At 30.5% G+C, this 17717-nt stretch overlaps 1 protein-coding gene and 1 long non-coding RNA gene across 7 annotated transcripts in view; both read left to right on the forward strand.

Annotated features, from left to right (window-relative positions):
• LOC105831535 overlaps positions 1-16570 on the forward strand; it is a 125815-nt gene extending 109245 nt beyond the window's left edge. For 5 of the 6 annotated variants that reach the window (XM_012671722.3, XM_012671721.3, XM_012671725.3 and 2 more), the window contains 2 exons: positions 10081-10354; positions 11328-16570. In XM_012671722.3, coding sequence (XP_012527176.1) covers positions 10081-10354; positions 11328-11456 — 403 coding nt within the window. In that variant the 3' untranslated portion in view covers positions 11457-16570. Of the gene's footprint in view, positions 1-10080; positions 10412-11327 lie in introns of all 6 variants that reach the window. The other variant, XM_036293831.1, reaches the window with a different exon arrangement.
• On the forward strand, positions 1358-4270 carry LOC114254847. The gene is made up of 2 exons (XR_003626148.2): positions 1358-3692; positions 3910-4270. It is a non-coding gene; the product is annotated as an uncharacterized LOC114254847 (long non-coding RNA).
• Positions 16571-17717: the final 1147 nt, after the last annotated feature.

Consider the following 17717-nt stretch of genomic DNA (forward strand, 5'->3'; position numbering starts at 1 on the left):
TTGATTAATTTTACTAAATAAATAGGTTACAATCAAGGATATATTGAGTAAGTACTTACTTAATATTAATAAGCCTTACTTAATATATCGTTAATTATTTATAACCCATTTATTTAGTCAAAATTAATCGAATATTGAGTAGGAGCAACGACGACTTAATGAAATTAACAGTGTCCGTATCAAATAAATATATCATACAATCGGCGAAAGGATACTTATTTCTTTTTTAACAAAAAAAAAATTAAACTTATTTAATTAACGTTTCTGTGACGGCACTTGTACATACAGTATGATGAAAACCAACACGCCAAACCAATACTTTGCCTTCGTACCAACTTCAAAATGTCCCGGATATAAATGTTCGTCTCATCAGTCTTCTGGTTTCTTACGCCAGAGAAGAGAGCCGGATAAACATTCAATAGATTATTTCGTATCGGCCAAAACAGAAAACACTCGATGGAAGTCTTTCCTCTTGGCAAGCCACGGCCAGCCTCGAAATAACGCACGACTCTTTCTCTCTCTCTCTTTCTCTTTGCATTCTAAGGAAAAAAGAAACGAGCAAAAGAGAGAGGGAGAGAGAGAGAGAGAAAGAGGGACAGAGAGAGTGAATTAGAGAAAGAGTTAGAGGAAGAACAGATCTCCCGCTATGTCGCGTACGCGCTTAAAAATAAAGTCTTACGTTGCTCTTCAAGTTCGCCCGCGCGAAGATATCGGCCAAGTTCTTCTTCCTCGGCGAAGCGTGGACGTTCCGGCTGTGGTCTTCGGATTGGACCCGAGTCGAGTTTTTTTATAAGAGAGAGAGAGAGAGAACACGATGGAGTGCACGAGAGTCGACTTCGCGCTCGGTGTAGCGTGAGAGAGCGAAGGAGAAGGTGAGAGGTCTCTCTCTCTCTCTCTCTCTCTCTTTCCCTCTCAGAGATTGCTGTGCTGTCAAATGTTGCTGAGCACGTTCGAAAAATGACGACCACCCACGGCGGCCACGTATACTACGTGATTAAGGTGCCCAAGGATATCGACGGCAACGAGAGGTAATCGCACTCGACAGCTCTTTTACATAAGCATCCCCCAATAGCCTCGAGATAATGCGCCCTCCTAAATCTACATTTCTCCTTCCGAATTCACCCATTCGCGGTTCTTTCATCATTTGCATCGTTGATTTGCACCAAACAAGAAATATCGCACTGATCGAACACGTCTCTATACCGACGAATATTTACGCAGAAATTTATTATCATTAATCTCAAACATGTTTTTTTTTGTAATATTATAATGTATTTATAAATATTAAATAATCTTTTAAGATATATGTATAGGTTATTATAAGTATTGAAAAACTTACATTAAACAAAATTAATTGTTAAACAATGAAGATGTGCGAATAAATCAAATTTATTCAAATATATCTTGAATAAATTTTAAATTCTTATGAACCTTTGACAGATTTACCAATATATAAACTTATAAAATAATTGAAATAAGTAATATTTATTTAATTCAAGTGATTTACAGTATGTATTTTCTTTTTTATGTGTACACTGAAAAAAAGAGTCTTGTTGAATTAATTGGATATCATCCAGAATCTGACTGAACCTATCAGATTTCCAATTACTTCAAGACTCTTTTTTTCAGTGTACAATAAAGAAAATTGTGGACCACATAGAAAAAAAACCTAAATTTTTTATTACAAAATTCATATACGTACACACATCAATTTCATTAAAGGTTATTCGCAAATTATTGATCCAAACATTTCGCACATAATAGATATTTCTCATCTCTGATCTTCTCTGGTTCAATGCCTCGCCGCACTTTGCTTCCTCATTCCCTTTCATGCCTTGCCCTCTTCGTTTTCCTCACCTCCTTCTCATTCTCTTTTCACATGCTGCTTTTTTTTTTATCGCGAGAATAGTCAGGCAGATTCGATCGCGTCGCACAACTATCCTCGAGCTATGCGTCGCGTCGGCCTCAAAGAGCAAAGAGTGACGTCTCCTTCTCGGAGGTCTTCAACCTCTGACCGCGACTGTATAAACCTAGAGACTTACACATTAGAACAAGAGATACGCCAATAGATTACATCGGTCACGGTTGGCCTCGCAAAAAGCGCCAACCTGTAAAATACAAAATTGTACTTTTGTTACATTATCCGAATTATATCATTATCTGTGAATTAAGAGACACGATAAATCTGTAATATGTATTAAAACATTCGAGGCTTGAAGCAAGTACTAACGAAATTTGAGATTAAAGGTGAAATTGTAAATTGACAATAGTAAATATTTATATTTAAATTTTTTGTTTTTAATGATTTAACACATATATAATAGCGTCGAACTTTTTTATTCGAATAATGAATAATAAATATTGAGGCGCTTGTAATTATTATACAGAACATTTTAAATGATTAATTAAATAATCTGGATTTGCCTTGCTTTATTAATGCAAAAAGTACAACATTTCTTACTCACTAAAAAATCAAATAAATAAATTATTAAAATTAGAAAATGTTACAAAACGAAATATTCCATTAATATAAAAAACATAAATTAATGAAAAGTTAAAAATTTTCGAAATCCTATCTTTTACACATGAAATATGATATATTATTTAAAAAAAATATATAAAAGCGATAACGTATGTGTGAATCATAATCAAATATGAAATATATTCAAACGAAAATAATTTCTATACGTTACGTTACTTAGAAAATGGTTGCAGCAAACAGAAAAATCGTCAGTTAAAAACGAAGAAAGAATGTTAACAAAACAAATAACAGAGATGAAACTTAATCGCGTTTTAGATCTTCGCCTTTAACGAAATTATCTTGAATTGATCGAATAATCCTGTAAGAAGAACTGATGAAAGAAAAACGGAGGCCGAATGCGATCGATCGTCGTGCCATCGGAAATCCGAGCCGGTCTTCATTTCCTATCCGTCTAGACGTTATTTCCAAACAGCCGATTGCACCACACAGCCATCGCTTTACGATGGATGTGTTATATGTATACATTAAACCGGTAATCCAGAAAATAAATTGTCAAATTTTTTAAGAATATTTTATGATGTCGTTTTGCACATATTTGACATAAATTGGCTATTTGGCGATTAGACATATCAAATTTATATATACATATACATTTGTGTTGTGTTTAAATTATTATATATAATATGACATATTAATGTAGATATATATGATTTATATTTAAATAATAACAGTGAGAAGTAAATTGAGATTAATATATAATTAATATGTAATATTAATGTTTTTATGAATTTTAATTTAATTTGCTAATTGACGCGTTTCGACGAAATGGGAAAGTTTTAAACCTTATTTTATTCCTCGCGAAAGTGTCTCGCGAGAAGATCGAGAATAGAGAAAAAAACGCACACTTGTGAAAGAAGAGTATGTTTTGCAATTCCGACACGCAGATTTTCCTCACCACCAGGAAGCGACGTGTAGTTCTACCGGAAGTCCGTATGCACACGTATGAGAGCACGTGCGCTAACCACGGACGGGTAACAGTGCACCGCGGCGCAATTAAACGCAGCACAATGACGACGAAGTTAATGTCACGGCCATTGCGGAGCGGACGCGGTGCGATCGCAATTGAGCGCAATTTGCTCGCCGCACCCGCAATAACCGATCGAGTGATGTCGGGACGCTTAAGGACACGCGTTTAAATTTAACATTCAGGGTATTAACGGTCAACACATACTTTTTTTCCAGACCCTTGTTAAACACCAGGGGCTCGATTCTTGAATTCATTTGCGAGAGAAACGTATGCGTAAATACCCGCTCTAACAGAAAAGTTGCAAGTTTATTGGTTAAAAGTCATACGAAAGCCAATAAATTTCCAACTTTTCTGTAAGAACAGAATTTGCGAATACGTTTCTCTTGCGAATGAATTCAAGAATCGAGCCCCTGAGGTCATTCGTATTCGCCTTTCATAAGTAAAAAAAAATCTATTAAGTGACTTCTATATATGTTTTTTAATATCTCCAGAAAGTATTTATATAGTTGTTTATTTTTGAAAATGGACATAAATATTATAACTAATTATAGTCGACAAAGATGAGAGAAATGCAAGTTTTCAGTAATTAAAAATTCTCCAAAAAAAAAAGGAATTCAAGGAAAGATACTTTTATATCTTAAAGTTAACATTGAATTTTAAAAAATTCGAATATTACCTGTCCAAAAAATTGAGTTATTCAATAATGTAAAAATAATATTACACGTTGCTTTGAGTATTATTATTGATATTGTAATGATAAATAGATTTTAAAAAATAAAATAAGCAAATATGAATAAATAACGAATTAAAAAAATTAAAAGTTAAAATTAAAATGCCAATATTTTCTAATAGCTTGTGAAATTCTTGCAATATAAACGAGAATTAGTTGAAGATAAAAAATAAACATTTCTTATTATTAGAATAAAAAAATAATCCATGCACAAGATAGATTATTATTTACGTTTCATGATAAATTTTCGAGATGTTTTGGTTAAAAGACATGCACGAATTAAAGTTGATAATCCAGATCTGTTTCTAAACTTTTTTAGTAGATATATGTAAAAATTATTGTTTATCACGATGTTTTCAATATTTTAAAGAACAAAAATGTATAGATAAAAAGAAATGCACAGTACATCATATCCAAAAGTGTGTATTAAATGCTAATTATTTTTTGCGTGGGATAACTGACGATTTATTGATGCAAACGACGAGCGATATGAATTATTGATATGTGTCATAGAATAATGTGTGCATGGAAACGCTTCTTAACTAGCAATACGTTCACTTTTTTGTACTAAGAAAAAATTATTATAATTATTACAATCTAATTAATATAATTAATATAGTATAATTTAGTCATTTCTGATGTCAAAAATATATGTATAATTGTTTTAATAACAAAATTGATACTATTAGTTCTTATAATTACGTAAATAATAAACAAATATTAAATATGGTTTATTTGTTTAATTATAATTGTGTTTGCATTTTTTTCTACATAAAGATGTTTATTTTACTTTCATTTTTCAGGATATTGAGTAATAATATATTTTTTAACTAAATGAAGTTAAAGCTAATGGCTTATAAAATTAGTTTCAGTTATAATTATCCAGCCTTAAGTTTTTCTATATCTTGATTATTTATATATAATAAAAATTTTATTTTTGCAATATTAATATTTGAACGCATTATATTTTATACTAAAATTTTTCACAATAACTGGTAGCTCTGAGATTAAAGTTATCACTAACATTACAGCAGTAATAACTATAAAAATGGAGCTCCTAACCATAATTATTTTATCATACAATTGTGGTCACAGATACCAAACTTTTATCTTAATGCGATATTGTGCGATTACGCAAGGAAAAATGTTCGGTATATCGATGACGCAGAGTGCTTGGCAAGATAGATGTCCCTATTCATTATATGCGCGATACGGAACTTTCATTCAGAATTCGCTCGCCTGCTTCTCAAGGTGGCCGCGTAATTATTCCACCTGGCCCGTAAAACGCTCGCGTACCCGGTCTCTCGTTTATCTGCGGCGTGCATCTTGAGAACCGCTGTGAGTGACGCGAGGCGTGCGTGTGCCTGCGATTAGCGCTCCGTGAATCGGAATTTAATTAGAGAGTTGAGAGGAAATGAGGAAAAGAAACATCTTCCAGACCTTTCTTCCGGCGTGTCCATCCTCGACCTAAGCAAAGCCATTAGTATTGTGCGATCAACTCGAAATGTACAATACAAGTGTGCGATATTTATTATATTATTTATTTATTTGTTTATATTACTATTTTATTAATTTATTTAAGTTGTCACAAAAAATGATATCTTCTGACATCTCTGTATTTTCCAGACGAGTAGAAAATTTGGCATGATCAATATTTTAAGAAGGCATGATAAAATGCTGATATTTACATCGCACAGCAGTCATTAGAAAGTAAAATGATCAAAGTTTTATAGAATTGAAACGTACATCTAGTACTTAACGTTAAAATATTATAATTTCAAAGTATTTTTAAAATATTACATTTGAATTAGCAACTGGTCAAACTCAACATAGCGGTTTTTTACTATAAATTTTACTCTTTTTTTTTTTGCTACAACAGAGAAACCAAAGATTCTTCGTTAAACGCTATTTTTTAGTATCCAAATAAAGTGTAAAATTTTGTACAATTGCTCTTAAGAACTTAAGAACTTATGTTAAGGATTTCTTTGTGTGTTGATTAAGTTTAATTTTAAGTACAAGCTTGGGTTTATATGAAGTACTTAACGTAACGTAATGCGTTGCGAAAGAGCTTGTGTGATTGCCTTAAGTTTTCTTACGTGCTCAAAACTCTGCGCATAATTTATAAGATGCGACAGTTTTAAATGCATTTGACTATAACAAGAAAAATTTATATTAGATATTATAACATTAAAAAAATTATAAATATTCTTTAGAATAAATACACTTAAGGTAAGCAAAGCTCAAACACCAGACTTTTTTATATTTTGTTCTTGCTTTTCCTTGAGTAATTAAAATTTCCATGACTTTTCGATTTTTTTAGGTTTATAAGTTAGGTGAATAAATTTTTGTTTGTTTATTATTATTATTATTATTATTATTATTATTATTATTATTATTATTATCATTATCATTATCATTATTATTATTATTATTATTATTATTATTATTATTATTATTTCTGAACATAAGTAAATTTTAGGACAGATTTTTTGAGATGGAGAACTGTAACTATTCTCATGATAAAGGATATAGATATAAAAAAATTGCAATATAAATTTCTATGTAAAATAACAAATCAGTGGTGCTTATTAAAGCAATATTTGTCTTAAGAAAATTAAATTTGGTGTATAAAATTATTATTTTATGGCTTTTTGTGTTACATTTTATACATTTCTAAATAATTATACTTTCAAGATACTTTAATTATAATAGTTTTATATTTCTGTCAAGTGGCTTATTTTTCTGATTATAATGATACAAGTAGGTCAATATCGATAATATTGATGTTACGCTCTGTTGCTTTAAGAGTTTTCCTTAAGCTGGCACTATATTAAGAAAGAAAATGCTTGAGTGCACAAAACTGGATGAATAAAACAAATATTAAATCGAGATTCAACAAATTGCATTATTAAACTTAGTTATTATATAAACTTGTTAAATTATATTTATTTACATTAATGAAATAAATAATTTGTTACAAATTATGACCTAGCTTTTATTTATATGTCAAATTTATTGTTTTATATTTTTATCATTTGCAATGGCACTTGCATGGAACAATTGTTCTACTTGCTTTAAATTGCAATTAGTGTATTATTATTTATTTGAAGTGGTGTATTTATAACTGTGTTAATTAGTGAGTATTCACTATCTTTTAGTAATTTTTGCTTCAGAGTTAGTGTATAATCAGTAAAAGATTAATGTATTCATGTTAAGTTATAAGTATATACCACTCTGAAAATCAGTGTATTTTCACTGATTTTACTAATTTTTCACTGATTGCAACTTAGAGAGTGACACTGATCTACAATTACACTCATCTTTAAAACTAATCTTTTAAAACACTTTAAAAACAGAACGTACTAAAGATTTGATGATGTTAGGGATAAAAAATTCAATTTTTATACTAAAATACGATACTTATTCTCTCTAAAGTATAATCAGTGAAGTTAGTCAAAATACAGATTTTCAGTGATGGACCTATAACTTATTAATTAGTGAAATAAATTTACTGATCTTTCAATAATATATATAATACACTAATATTGAAATTGAAATCACTAAAAGACAGTGCATATTCACTAATTATCATATAATTAAAAGTCCATCACTACAAAGTCATAATACACTGATTGTAGTCATTTAGAGAGCTGATTTAAACTTTTTTCGAAATCTTTCGCACATTGGGTTTATTAGCTATAAATTTTCAAATGTAGCTAAAAATGCAGGAAATTTTTAGATCATTCAACCTCATTTTTCTTAAATACCTGATAATTACATGGAAAATATTTTATATCAAACATTACTATGTATATTAGCCATGTACTATAAGATAAAATTTTAAAGTATTATATAATGTAAATATTAGGGTAATTTGCTGAAAAACTGTAAAAAGTTTTTATAACTTTTTCCTTTGTCTGCACTTACTATTTACGATAGTAATTTTTACTATCGATAAAATTTTCTCCGTGCACATTTTTACTTACGGATTCGTCGCATCAAAAACTGTAGGAAACTATTTTTCTTTCCCAAATAGCAAAAACCAAGTGCAAACCTATGTTATTAATACGTCGACAAAATTTATTCCATTGCACATCTATTTTGCATAACAGATTTTACATTTGTTTAAATAATGGCCGTCAGTTTTATCGAACAAGTTCTCTTTTTCTAGTGTATATTAACACCGTAATATCTTTTTACATTGTATCGAAATTATCTTGTGCTAGAAGTCATTTTCCATATAAAACGCAATTTTTATGCAGCGAGATCCGTCATTAAGATATCATCCAAAAGCACGTGCCATTGTCACGCGGCACGATATTATCAAATGTAGAATGATTCATAAATGACATGTAAGAAACATTAATCCTAGATTTTCTATTTAAATTTAAGAAGGAAATTTGTAATTGTTTATTTATCTTGTAGGAAACAAACTTGCATAAAATCTGAACAACACATATAAACAATAAAGCGATAAAAAGAAAATGCATAATTAGAGATGTAAAATTACCTTGGTTCAATGTACAATTATTTATAGTACGATGGTAATTTTAATATTTCTTCTGACAGTTTTATGTAATAGCAAATAGACTATTTACGTTTTTTGCGATAATGTACAATTAGATAAGACAATTTTTTTATCTTTTATCAATTATAATCTCAATTGACGAAATTCCTCATAAACTTTCTGTCTCATATAGTGATGCACGCGTGCAATTATCGTCACTATTAACAATACTTTTGCTACTGATAATAAGTAACATAATGAATAAAAATTAGACAATAATGTAGACTGAAACTTTCAGTGTTTTTAAATATAGTTGTTAATTTTTATTAACAAAAAATTTGACTTTTTATTTTGTTATTTAAAGTAATTCTGTATTTTTGTTAGGTATTCTTACAATAATGCAATTACAAAGACTTTATTTTGTTTTCTATATATAAAATTGTTAATTTTAGTGTTTTTTTTTTTAATTTTTAATTATATATCATAATCTAATCATTAAAATAATGAAGATAGTGAAAATATTATAAGTCTGTAAGGTATGATGGGATATGAAAACTAATTAGTTGAGAATCTATCACGTATCACATATTGCGTCTTTTGTTTTAAAAATTCTAGTAAGAAAAATATATTGGAAGTTAATTACTTTATACCTAGTGTTTCTCTTCTTATTATATTCTATACGTATTATATTGATATACTAGATTAAATTATTTTATGGAAAATATAAGTTAAATAAAATGTTTGTATCAAAATTTTCTATTTCTAAAATTTTTTTTAATTACAAATGTTTTATCAGTTTTTCAAAATTACCGGGTAATTTACCGTATTTTATCGAATAAATTATCTTTAGATTAAGTTATTTTCACCTTTACGTATAACAATATTTTATGTACAACAGTATTCAATGTGTTTGTATCTAATTAGATCGATGAAGATGAAACTCCTTTCGCACTATAAACTTTACAAACAAAACTAAATAAGCTCTTTGTTTTTCACTTAATTTGAAGTATAAACCTTGTTTTAACAAAAGTTTGTATCTAGTTATGGAGATCAAGAACGATAGATTTTTTCGCATGAAACTTTACAAACAAAATTAGATAATCTCTTCGGTTTTTATTTGATTTGAAGTATAAACCTTATTTTAAAAGTTTAGTTTTAGAAAAATGCAATATATAATATATTGGCAAGTGAAAGATTACAACAAAGGACGACCCCTGCAAAAACTGTTGTCTGAGCAAGAAATCTCGACAAGAATTCTCTACATTAATTGCGAATTATTTAAACGAAAGGATTTTTTGCGAGAGATTAAACGCGGCAATGTCTTTTGATTTCAGTACGGACAGCGGCTGGGACAACCCGTTCAGGCCAGATGGCGATCTCTCCCGAGAAGCCGACGAGATCGTCGAGTTGATAAAGGGCGGAAAGCCGATCACGCCAACCCCGGGTCAGAATGCGCCGCCGCTGCCGGGGTGCGACGGCAAATCCGGTGACTCGAGTACCAGTCCGCTCCTCAAATCCAATTGTCATTCGCCAAGGCCCGGTCAGGAGAATGGCAGCGCGCATGGTGGTACTCCTTCAAAGACCGGCAATCAGCCTGTCAATGAAAAGGTGAGATGAAGAGGGTACACACACGGGAAAAAAAGAGGATACGTTTATTTTTGAAATGTACGTAATTTGTTTACATGAAAAATTTTTGTATAGTTTTACAAAAAAATATATTCTCATTGTTTAGTAATAATTTTCATGAGTTAACAGGGAATAATATCATAATAAGAAATGATATCTTCTAAACAAGAATTTTTTTTAATAGTGTTTGTATCAAACTAATCATATTCTCTTTTTTAAATAAATATTATAATATTGAAATAAAAGTTTAATATCTTGCTAAAATTTGAAGTTATCTGTTTTATTATAAAATTCTTTAAAAAAGTTTAAATTACATATAAACAAGACTATCATTGTTTCATATGTATATAAGTGAGAATGTAATTTTTTGCTTATATGTAATGAAACAATGTTAAATAAAATATAGTTTTAGTTTGATTCTAAATATAAGTAAGAATATAAAATGTTTAAAGAATTTGATAGTCTTAAACAGATATAATTTCTTTATATGAAGAATTGTTAAAGTTTTATCAAGAAAAATATATTTGTTTTTATTCATTAGTAAATTACATTGATTTGAGAGGAAACAAATCGTATCAGGAAATAACAATATCTTCAGATCAAGAATTAAAATGTTTAATACTTAATTTTTTCTATGTATTATTTTAATATTTTATTTCTGTCTTTGTTTTTAAAGATGTTTTAGTTTAAAACGTTGTTTAGATTTAAAATATTGCAAACATTTACAGCTGTTAAAGGTTTCAGTTTTAAACGTTTTAATATTTTAGTGTTTCAAATCTAAATTAAAAATTAAATTGAAATTAAAATTTTCAAACATCTGTTAATTTAATATAATATATTTAATGTACTTGAATATCTACCGAATTGAATATTATTAAGATCAATGTAAGGATCAAAGTAAAAGCGAGATAAGATTTGGTCAGTCGTTTGCAATGATGAAATTTATTTGATTCAGGTTGGCTCGTCCCGGACCGCGACAGTGGAAGTCGCGAGGATGACGGCGCAAGGCCCGGGCGACGCGTCACAGGTCGAGCACGTCACTCTGAAGAAGAAGCCTAAGTGCAAATGCTGTGTGCTGCAGTAATGACCGCGAGACGGAGGCGGCGGGGACGCGCACGGGAGACGGGTCCTCCTCCATTATCAGGAGCGTGACTGTGGCTTCGAGGCTACTTGAAGAAGTCACGCAGCTGAGCGGCTCGAAACATCGAGGGCGCATCGATGAAGAAGCTGCTCGAAGAGGATGCCGAGCAAGCAGCAAGGAAAGCGTGCCGGTATTCCGAACATGCTCGGGGAACCTGAAGAACAAGTCCAGATGACTTCTCGAAGAGAAAGAAAGAGAGAAAAGAGTTTTGTCTCTGAAAAAACGCGAAGCGAAGTATTTGAAACGAAAACAATACGATTGCGGATGTGAAAGAGTGCTATCAGAGATTGTTAGAAATCTGAAAATGAGAGCAAGTCGAACGGGTATCAGAGAAGAGCTTCGTGTTTCTTAATCGCGAAGATATTTAAAACAAGAGGTCGATGGAAACGAGAAGGTCGAGAACTTGTTTTGAAGAAAATGAGGCAGGAGGCTATCAATTCTTGTTTGAGGAGATTGGAATCTCTCTTGAAATGTTCTAAAATACGAAGTTAACTCTTATCGTGGAAGAATTGAACTCTCGTGACAGGCTACATCCAGCTTTTGAGCAAAGAGGAGTCCATGTGGAGGATTTAGACGAGGAACGTCAGTGCGCGAACATTGAACCGCTTTTCGAGAGACAGTGATATTTTATGCTATCGCGAGAGACCAGAGTTAGGAAAGAAATGGAAAAGAGAAAGAGAAAGAAAAAGAAATATATATGTATAATATACATACAAAACTATATTGTAGATACAGAATGGTAGCTGTATAGCTTATATGCTTTTACTATCATGGTTAATTATCGTCAGAATTATCGTGATTTTAAGAATGCATCGTGCGCATAGAGCGAATAAAGAAAAGAGAGAATGCATGAGAGCGAAAGCGCGAGTGTGCAAGAGCGAGGATGACAATGAATTATATGATTATATAGGGGAGAAAAAGTGTGTGCGATGAAAGGCATGTAAAGTTCCGCGGAACGTCATTCATTCGTTAGATCTCGGTGCGAGCAGATACGTCGCCGTTTCTGAGGAAGCTAATTCGGCAGCTTTGATCAATCTTTCTTTAACTAGGTAACGGTGCGTAAAACATTGTTGTATACATTCAGAGGGAGTGCGTCACACGTACCGCATATTCTGTTGCACCTATAAATTTTCCGATCAATTTACATCATTGATTTTAATCGTTTTTTTAAACAGCGCTTTATTTGTAATTGCATTACTAAAAAGACATGTTTTATTTTAAAATATTGAAATGTTATATTTTTGTCTCTTGTTTTTTGAATACTTAAAAATGTTTTAGTTTTAAACAGTGTTTTGCGATTAAAAATGCTAAAACATTTAAGACTGAAATCTTTAACAGCTTGAAGCATTTTAGTGTTTCAAATATAAACACCGTTTAAAACTGTGAAACACATTTTTAACTTATATAATTAATATATATTTAAAAACCCGGAACAAAAATAAAACATTTTAATATCTTAATACACTTGTTTTTTTTAATGTTCTAATTTAGAAGTTAGTTGTCTGTATAATTGAGAGAAAGTACGCGGGTTTTGGCATACTCTGTATAAGCAGGCGTTTACTTCACTAAATCGCATCGAAGAGTTCCGTAGGTAAAGTTCCTCTCTTCTTCCTCTTCTATCTATTGTTTTAGACACAATCTTATCGTCTTAAGAAATTGTTATTCTTCAATAATAAATAACGCAATTAAATAGAGAAGGGCCAAGCAAAATTTTCGTACTTGACAATATTCTTATGTGTGATTTTATATACATTTTCTAGTTCTCTAAACCATTACTTTCGGCCTTTTAAAACACAGTTCTAAATTAAATCAGAATAATAATATCACAATATTAAATCGATAATCAGTTTAATAGTACTGATACTAATAAGCATCCTTTAAATACTGTAATGAATTTGTTATTTTTCTATCGTTCTTTTCCCTTCTGTTTTACTTCTCGAAGATTTATTTTAGAACTTTTACATTAAGACCTTCATATTTATGAAGATTAATAATAATATGATGAGGGTCGGACATCCCTCTTCCGTAATAAAAACAGACGTAACAAGGCATAAGTGGACGACAGGAAATGGTCTCAAATGCTGAAAAGCAATATAGCTAATAATATTTATTAGCAGAGAAGGTACTGGCTACATTGGCTGCGTTTCCGTAAACATAACGTTCGAATGATCGACTGTTCAAAAATGTATTCGATTGATAAATGATAGAAATATTTAAGATTGCTAACCGATAATTAACTATTGTGTTTTAACATGTAATGAATATAAATGAGGATTTCTGTAAAACTAACAGTCAACGGATACAACACTAACCGCAATAGATGTTGTAAGTGGAATGTTCCTAATTCATCAACGTTGCGCTCATCGCGCGTAATTATAGATTTTATTAGAAAATTTTATTACTATCTTATTTTAAATCAATTTTATAACGAGCAATGTTTCTTCTTGCGATTTTCCGATGCTCTGATGCTAATCTCACAAGCAGCGTCTAACACAATACGGCAGCTGTTGGTAGTGTTCCAAATTTTTTACCTGCGGAACTCCAAAGAAAGAGGATTATTTTCGCGCGATTATAAATAGCGCTTGACACGTTAAACGCTCCTACAAAGTTCGAACTCTGAGAATCTTCATGCGTGTCTTTTATAGAACGTCGTTTGGATTAGTTATTGGTTGCCCTCGAATCGGCAAGTCCGCTTTGTGTTTTGTCCGCTACAATGCAAAATTAATCCCGCGACATCTTTTTTTATAGCAATCGATGTATACGTGAAACTTTTTATTGTAACAAATTATGCGAAACGTATTCGATTTTATTACAGTTTTTAGCGAAAAAGTAGAAGAGAAGGAAAAGGAAAGAAGAGTTATTCTTCTTCTTCGCGGTCAATCATGGTGAATAGAATCGCACCTTTTTGAACATGCCGAGGGTTCGAGCTCGAGATCTCGTCATGTTTGACCGGGTACCTAAGTGCATTTTGTTAATTATTATCATGAGCGTTATCAGAATTTTCCATAGGGGCACACATATGCAAGATATTGTTGGACGTCTTTTGAAATATGAAATCTTATCGGCAGAATTATATGTATATAAATTTTTTATTATTGAACTGAAATGAATTTTATAATTATTATTATTATTTTATATTAATCTCTTGTCTTATAATAATATTGTAAATTATATTTACAGCTTCTAAAATCCCTTTTTTCCATTGTATTCTTTTTTGTTTTACTATATTATAAGGTGTATATGTAAAAATATATGTTTATAAAACAATTATCACATTGTTAAATATTTTATATTTTATAAAAAAATTAATTAAAAGTCTCTTATCGCGATTGACAAAAGAAAATTAAATTTATTGTCCTCATGTGTCCTGATCTTACGCAAACGGTATTATTCCTAACTATGACTACAAATTAAATTGTAAGACAAAGGATTAAAATGTCATAATACATTAAAAAAGTATCTAATGTTTAAATATTAACATATTTTATTTTATCTCCGTTTTTTTATATATTTTAAGATGTTTTAGTTTTGAACGGTGTTCAAATTTAAGACACTGAAATCTTTAGACATGAAATTCTCAATAGCTTTTAACAGGTTTCAATATTTTAAATCTAAACATTGTTTAAAACTAAAACATTTTTCTTTGAAAAATTAAAATAGAAACAAAATATTTTTAATATTTTGAAATTAAACATTTAGTATATCTGAAAATAATTTTAATTAAAAAAATTTAATGAAAAACCTCTTTCCTTCTCACTTTTCTTCAGAAACTCGGACGAGGCGTGTCCCCTCTGTACTCTTCTCGCGGCGCTCATGATTTTTATGTACCTGCGTTAATGAGTTCCGCGCTTGATCAGAGCGAGCTGGGACGTGATAAATCAAACTCACAATTATGATTAGCTGCAAATTATATAATTTAAATTTACATTCTAGAACACTATTGGTTCAACAAATTAGTCACGTTAATATATCGTTGAAATTTATACAATTTGATTGGGACACTTCCTTAAGTCCAGCTTGCTCTAATCGACGTTGAAACGGAAGTATGCGAGGCGCTGGGATAAAGGAATCGGTATTCGGACGGTGTCGAAGATATTATTTTCCTAATGAACGAACCGCTCGAGAAATTCCGGCGTCTTCCCGCTTCCGCGGTGGTGATTTTTAATGGACGAAAACAATTTATTGTGCGAACTAGTCGAAGGTATCGGGAGGTGTCAACTCTTCGTGGCGGCGATCCCATAAAATGTATCTATATTATAATTGTTTTGAAGTCTTAGTTGCGTATATACATAACATACAAGGGATAATTACCACAGAGAGAGAGAGGCATCGTTGCGTACGAAGCGTGATTCAAAATCTTTTTAATTTTAAAATGTAAAATACGCCTGTCTGAATGCGATCCTATTCAAAAGAGAAGTATTTAATTTTAAAATTAAAAAAAATTTTATTTCTATCTTATTTCTCTGTTATTTAAATACTTAAAAATTGTTCTAGTTTTAAACGTCATTTAGATGTAAATTCATTTCAAATTGAAATTTGTAACAGCTTTAAACAATTAGTATTTCAAATCTAAACACCATTTAAAATGTAAAACATTTTTATAAGTATTTAAAAACCGAAGATGGAAACGAAACATTTTACTATTTTAAAATTAAACACTTCTTTTTTTGAGTGATATCAATAATTTATATTGATAATTCGATTTTTAAGTATCGTTAGAAGTTAGCGATGAGCGTATGCGACGGAGTACGTCTTCACTTTTCTTATTCTTTTATTTGCTCTGAACAAAATATGCCCTTTTGCAGAACTTGCGTTAATCCTCAAAAAAGGATCCATAAAGACTCCGATGGATCTGAAGATATTCAATATTTCGCGTGCCGCGAAGAGCCGCAGTCGAGCGCAGTTTGCACAATGCGCAGTGCAAATGAGAAGAATCTGTAACGCGCATACCTACACACAAGAACCTCTTAACGTCTGTTCCCACGCAAAATGTTGACTCTGCTGAGCTTACAGATATTAAACGAATATTAAATGTCTTGTTAAAAAAAAAAAGAAAATGGCTTGTGAAGAATGTGATTACTGTGTCATACAAGACCTACGAAGATGGATCCGAAATATCGTAACTTTTAAATGCGACGAAAGCCAATATTCGTAAATGAACGAATATATAGTTCTTTTCTTAAGTACAGTTTGAATGAAAATTAAATCATAAATTATCTTTTCTTATTTTTTGACGTAATTGAAGCGTAAATACTACGGAAAAAAGTGTTTAATTTTTAAATGTTTTATTTTTCTGTACATTTTTTATATATTAAAAAATGTTTTAGTGATAAACGACATACAAGACACTGACACATTTTTAAGTATTTAAAACGAGGACAGAAATGAAACATTATAATATTTCAAAATTACACACTTTTTCTTAAGTAATGTTTGTAAGTTTGGATCTGTTTTCGTAGATTAATAATCTCCTAATAAAACTCCTATTCATCTATTTGCCCTTTTGGTATCTGATACGAATAAAAACAAAATAATAAATTCAAAGCGAGATATAAACTCGACGAAAGACAAACCATAAAAAGCAGCTATCACGCTATTATTAATTATTAAAATCGTAAATCGTTGATTGTATTTGTATTGCATAAGGTAAATTATTTATTGAGTATACGAAATGACCGATCAATTTAAAATACCTCTCGACACCATCTATCAAAGTTGCGGCTTAATAATAATTAACGGCCACTCTCGCCTGTAAATATCATGTGTTGGTGAATCGCTTTCTACTGGACAGAGGAATTCTCATAATATTTAAGAGGTTTCATATTTTGGTTTAGGAAATTATAAATTGGAACTTTTTGCGTACGAATTTTACATTCAAAATTGAAGTCCACACCGGAAGAAAAAGTTCTTCTAAAACGTAAATACATAAAATAGAACTTATATCGAATACTTCACATACTTTAGTTAAATGTATTTGAACTGAATAATACTTGAACTGAAGGAATTTAATCAATTTGAAGAATTTTTAGTTAATTTTTTCTTAGTATGTAAAAAATACACGTTGCAATTATCAGCAATTATCGCGTTTTAATAATATGCTGTAATTGTTTGAAAAATTCTTTTCTGTCACGCAACAAATTTTATTGTGCGCCCAGCCAACACAATATAAATATTTATTATCTATTTTTTATATAAATATTTTAT

The sequence above is a fragment of the Monomorium pharaonis genome, chromosome 1, assembly GCF_013373865.1.
Source record: "Monomorium pharaonis isolate MP-MQ-018 chromosome 1, ASM1337386v2, whole genome shotgun sequence".
NCBI lineage: Eukaryota > Metazoa > Arthropoda > Insecta > Hymenoptera > Formicidae > Monomorium > Monomorium pharaonis.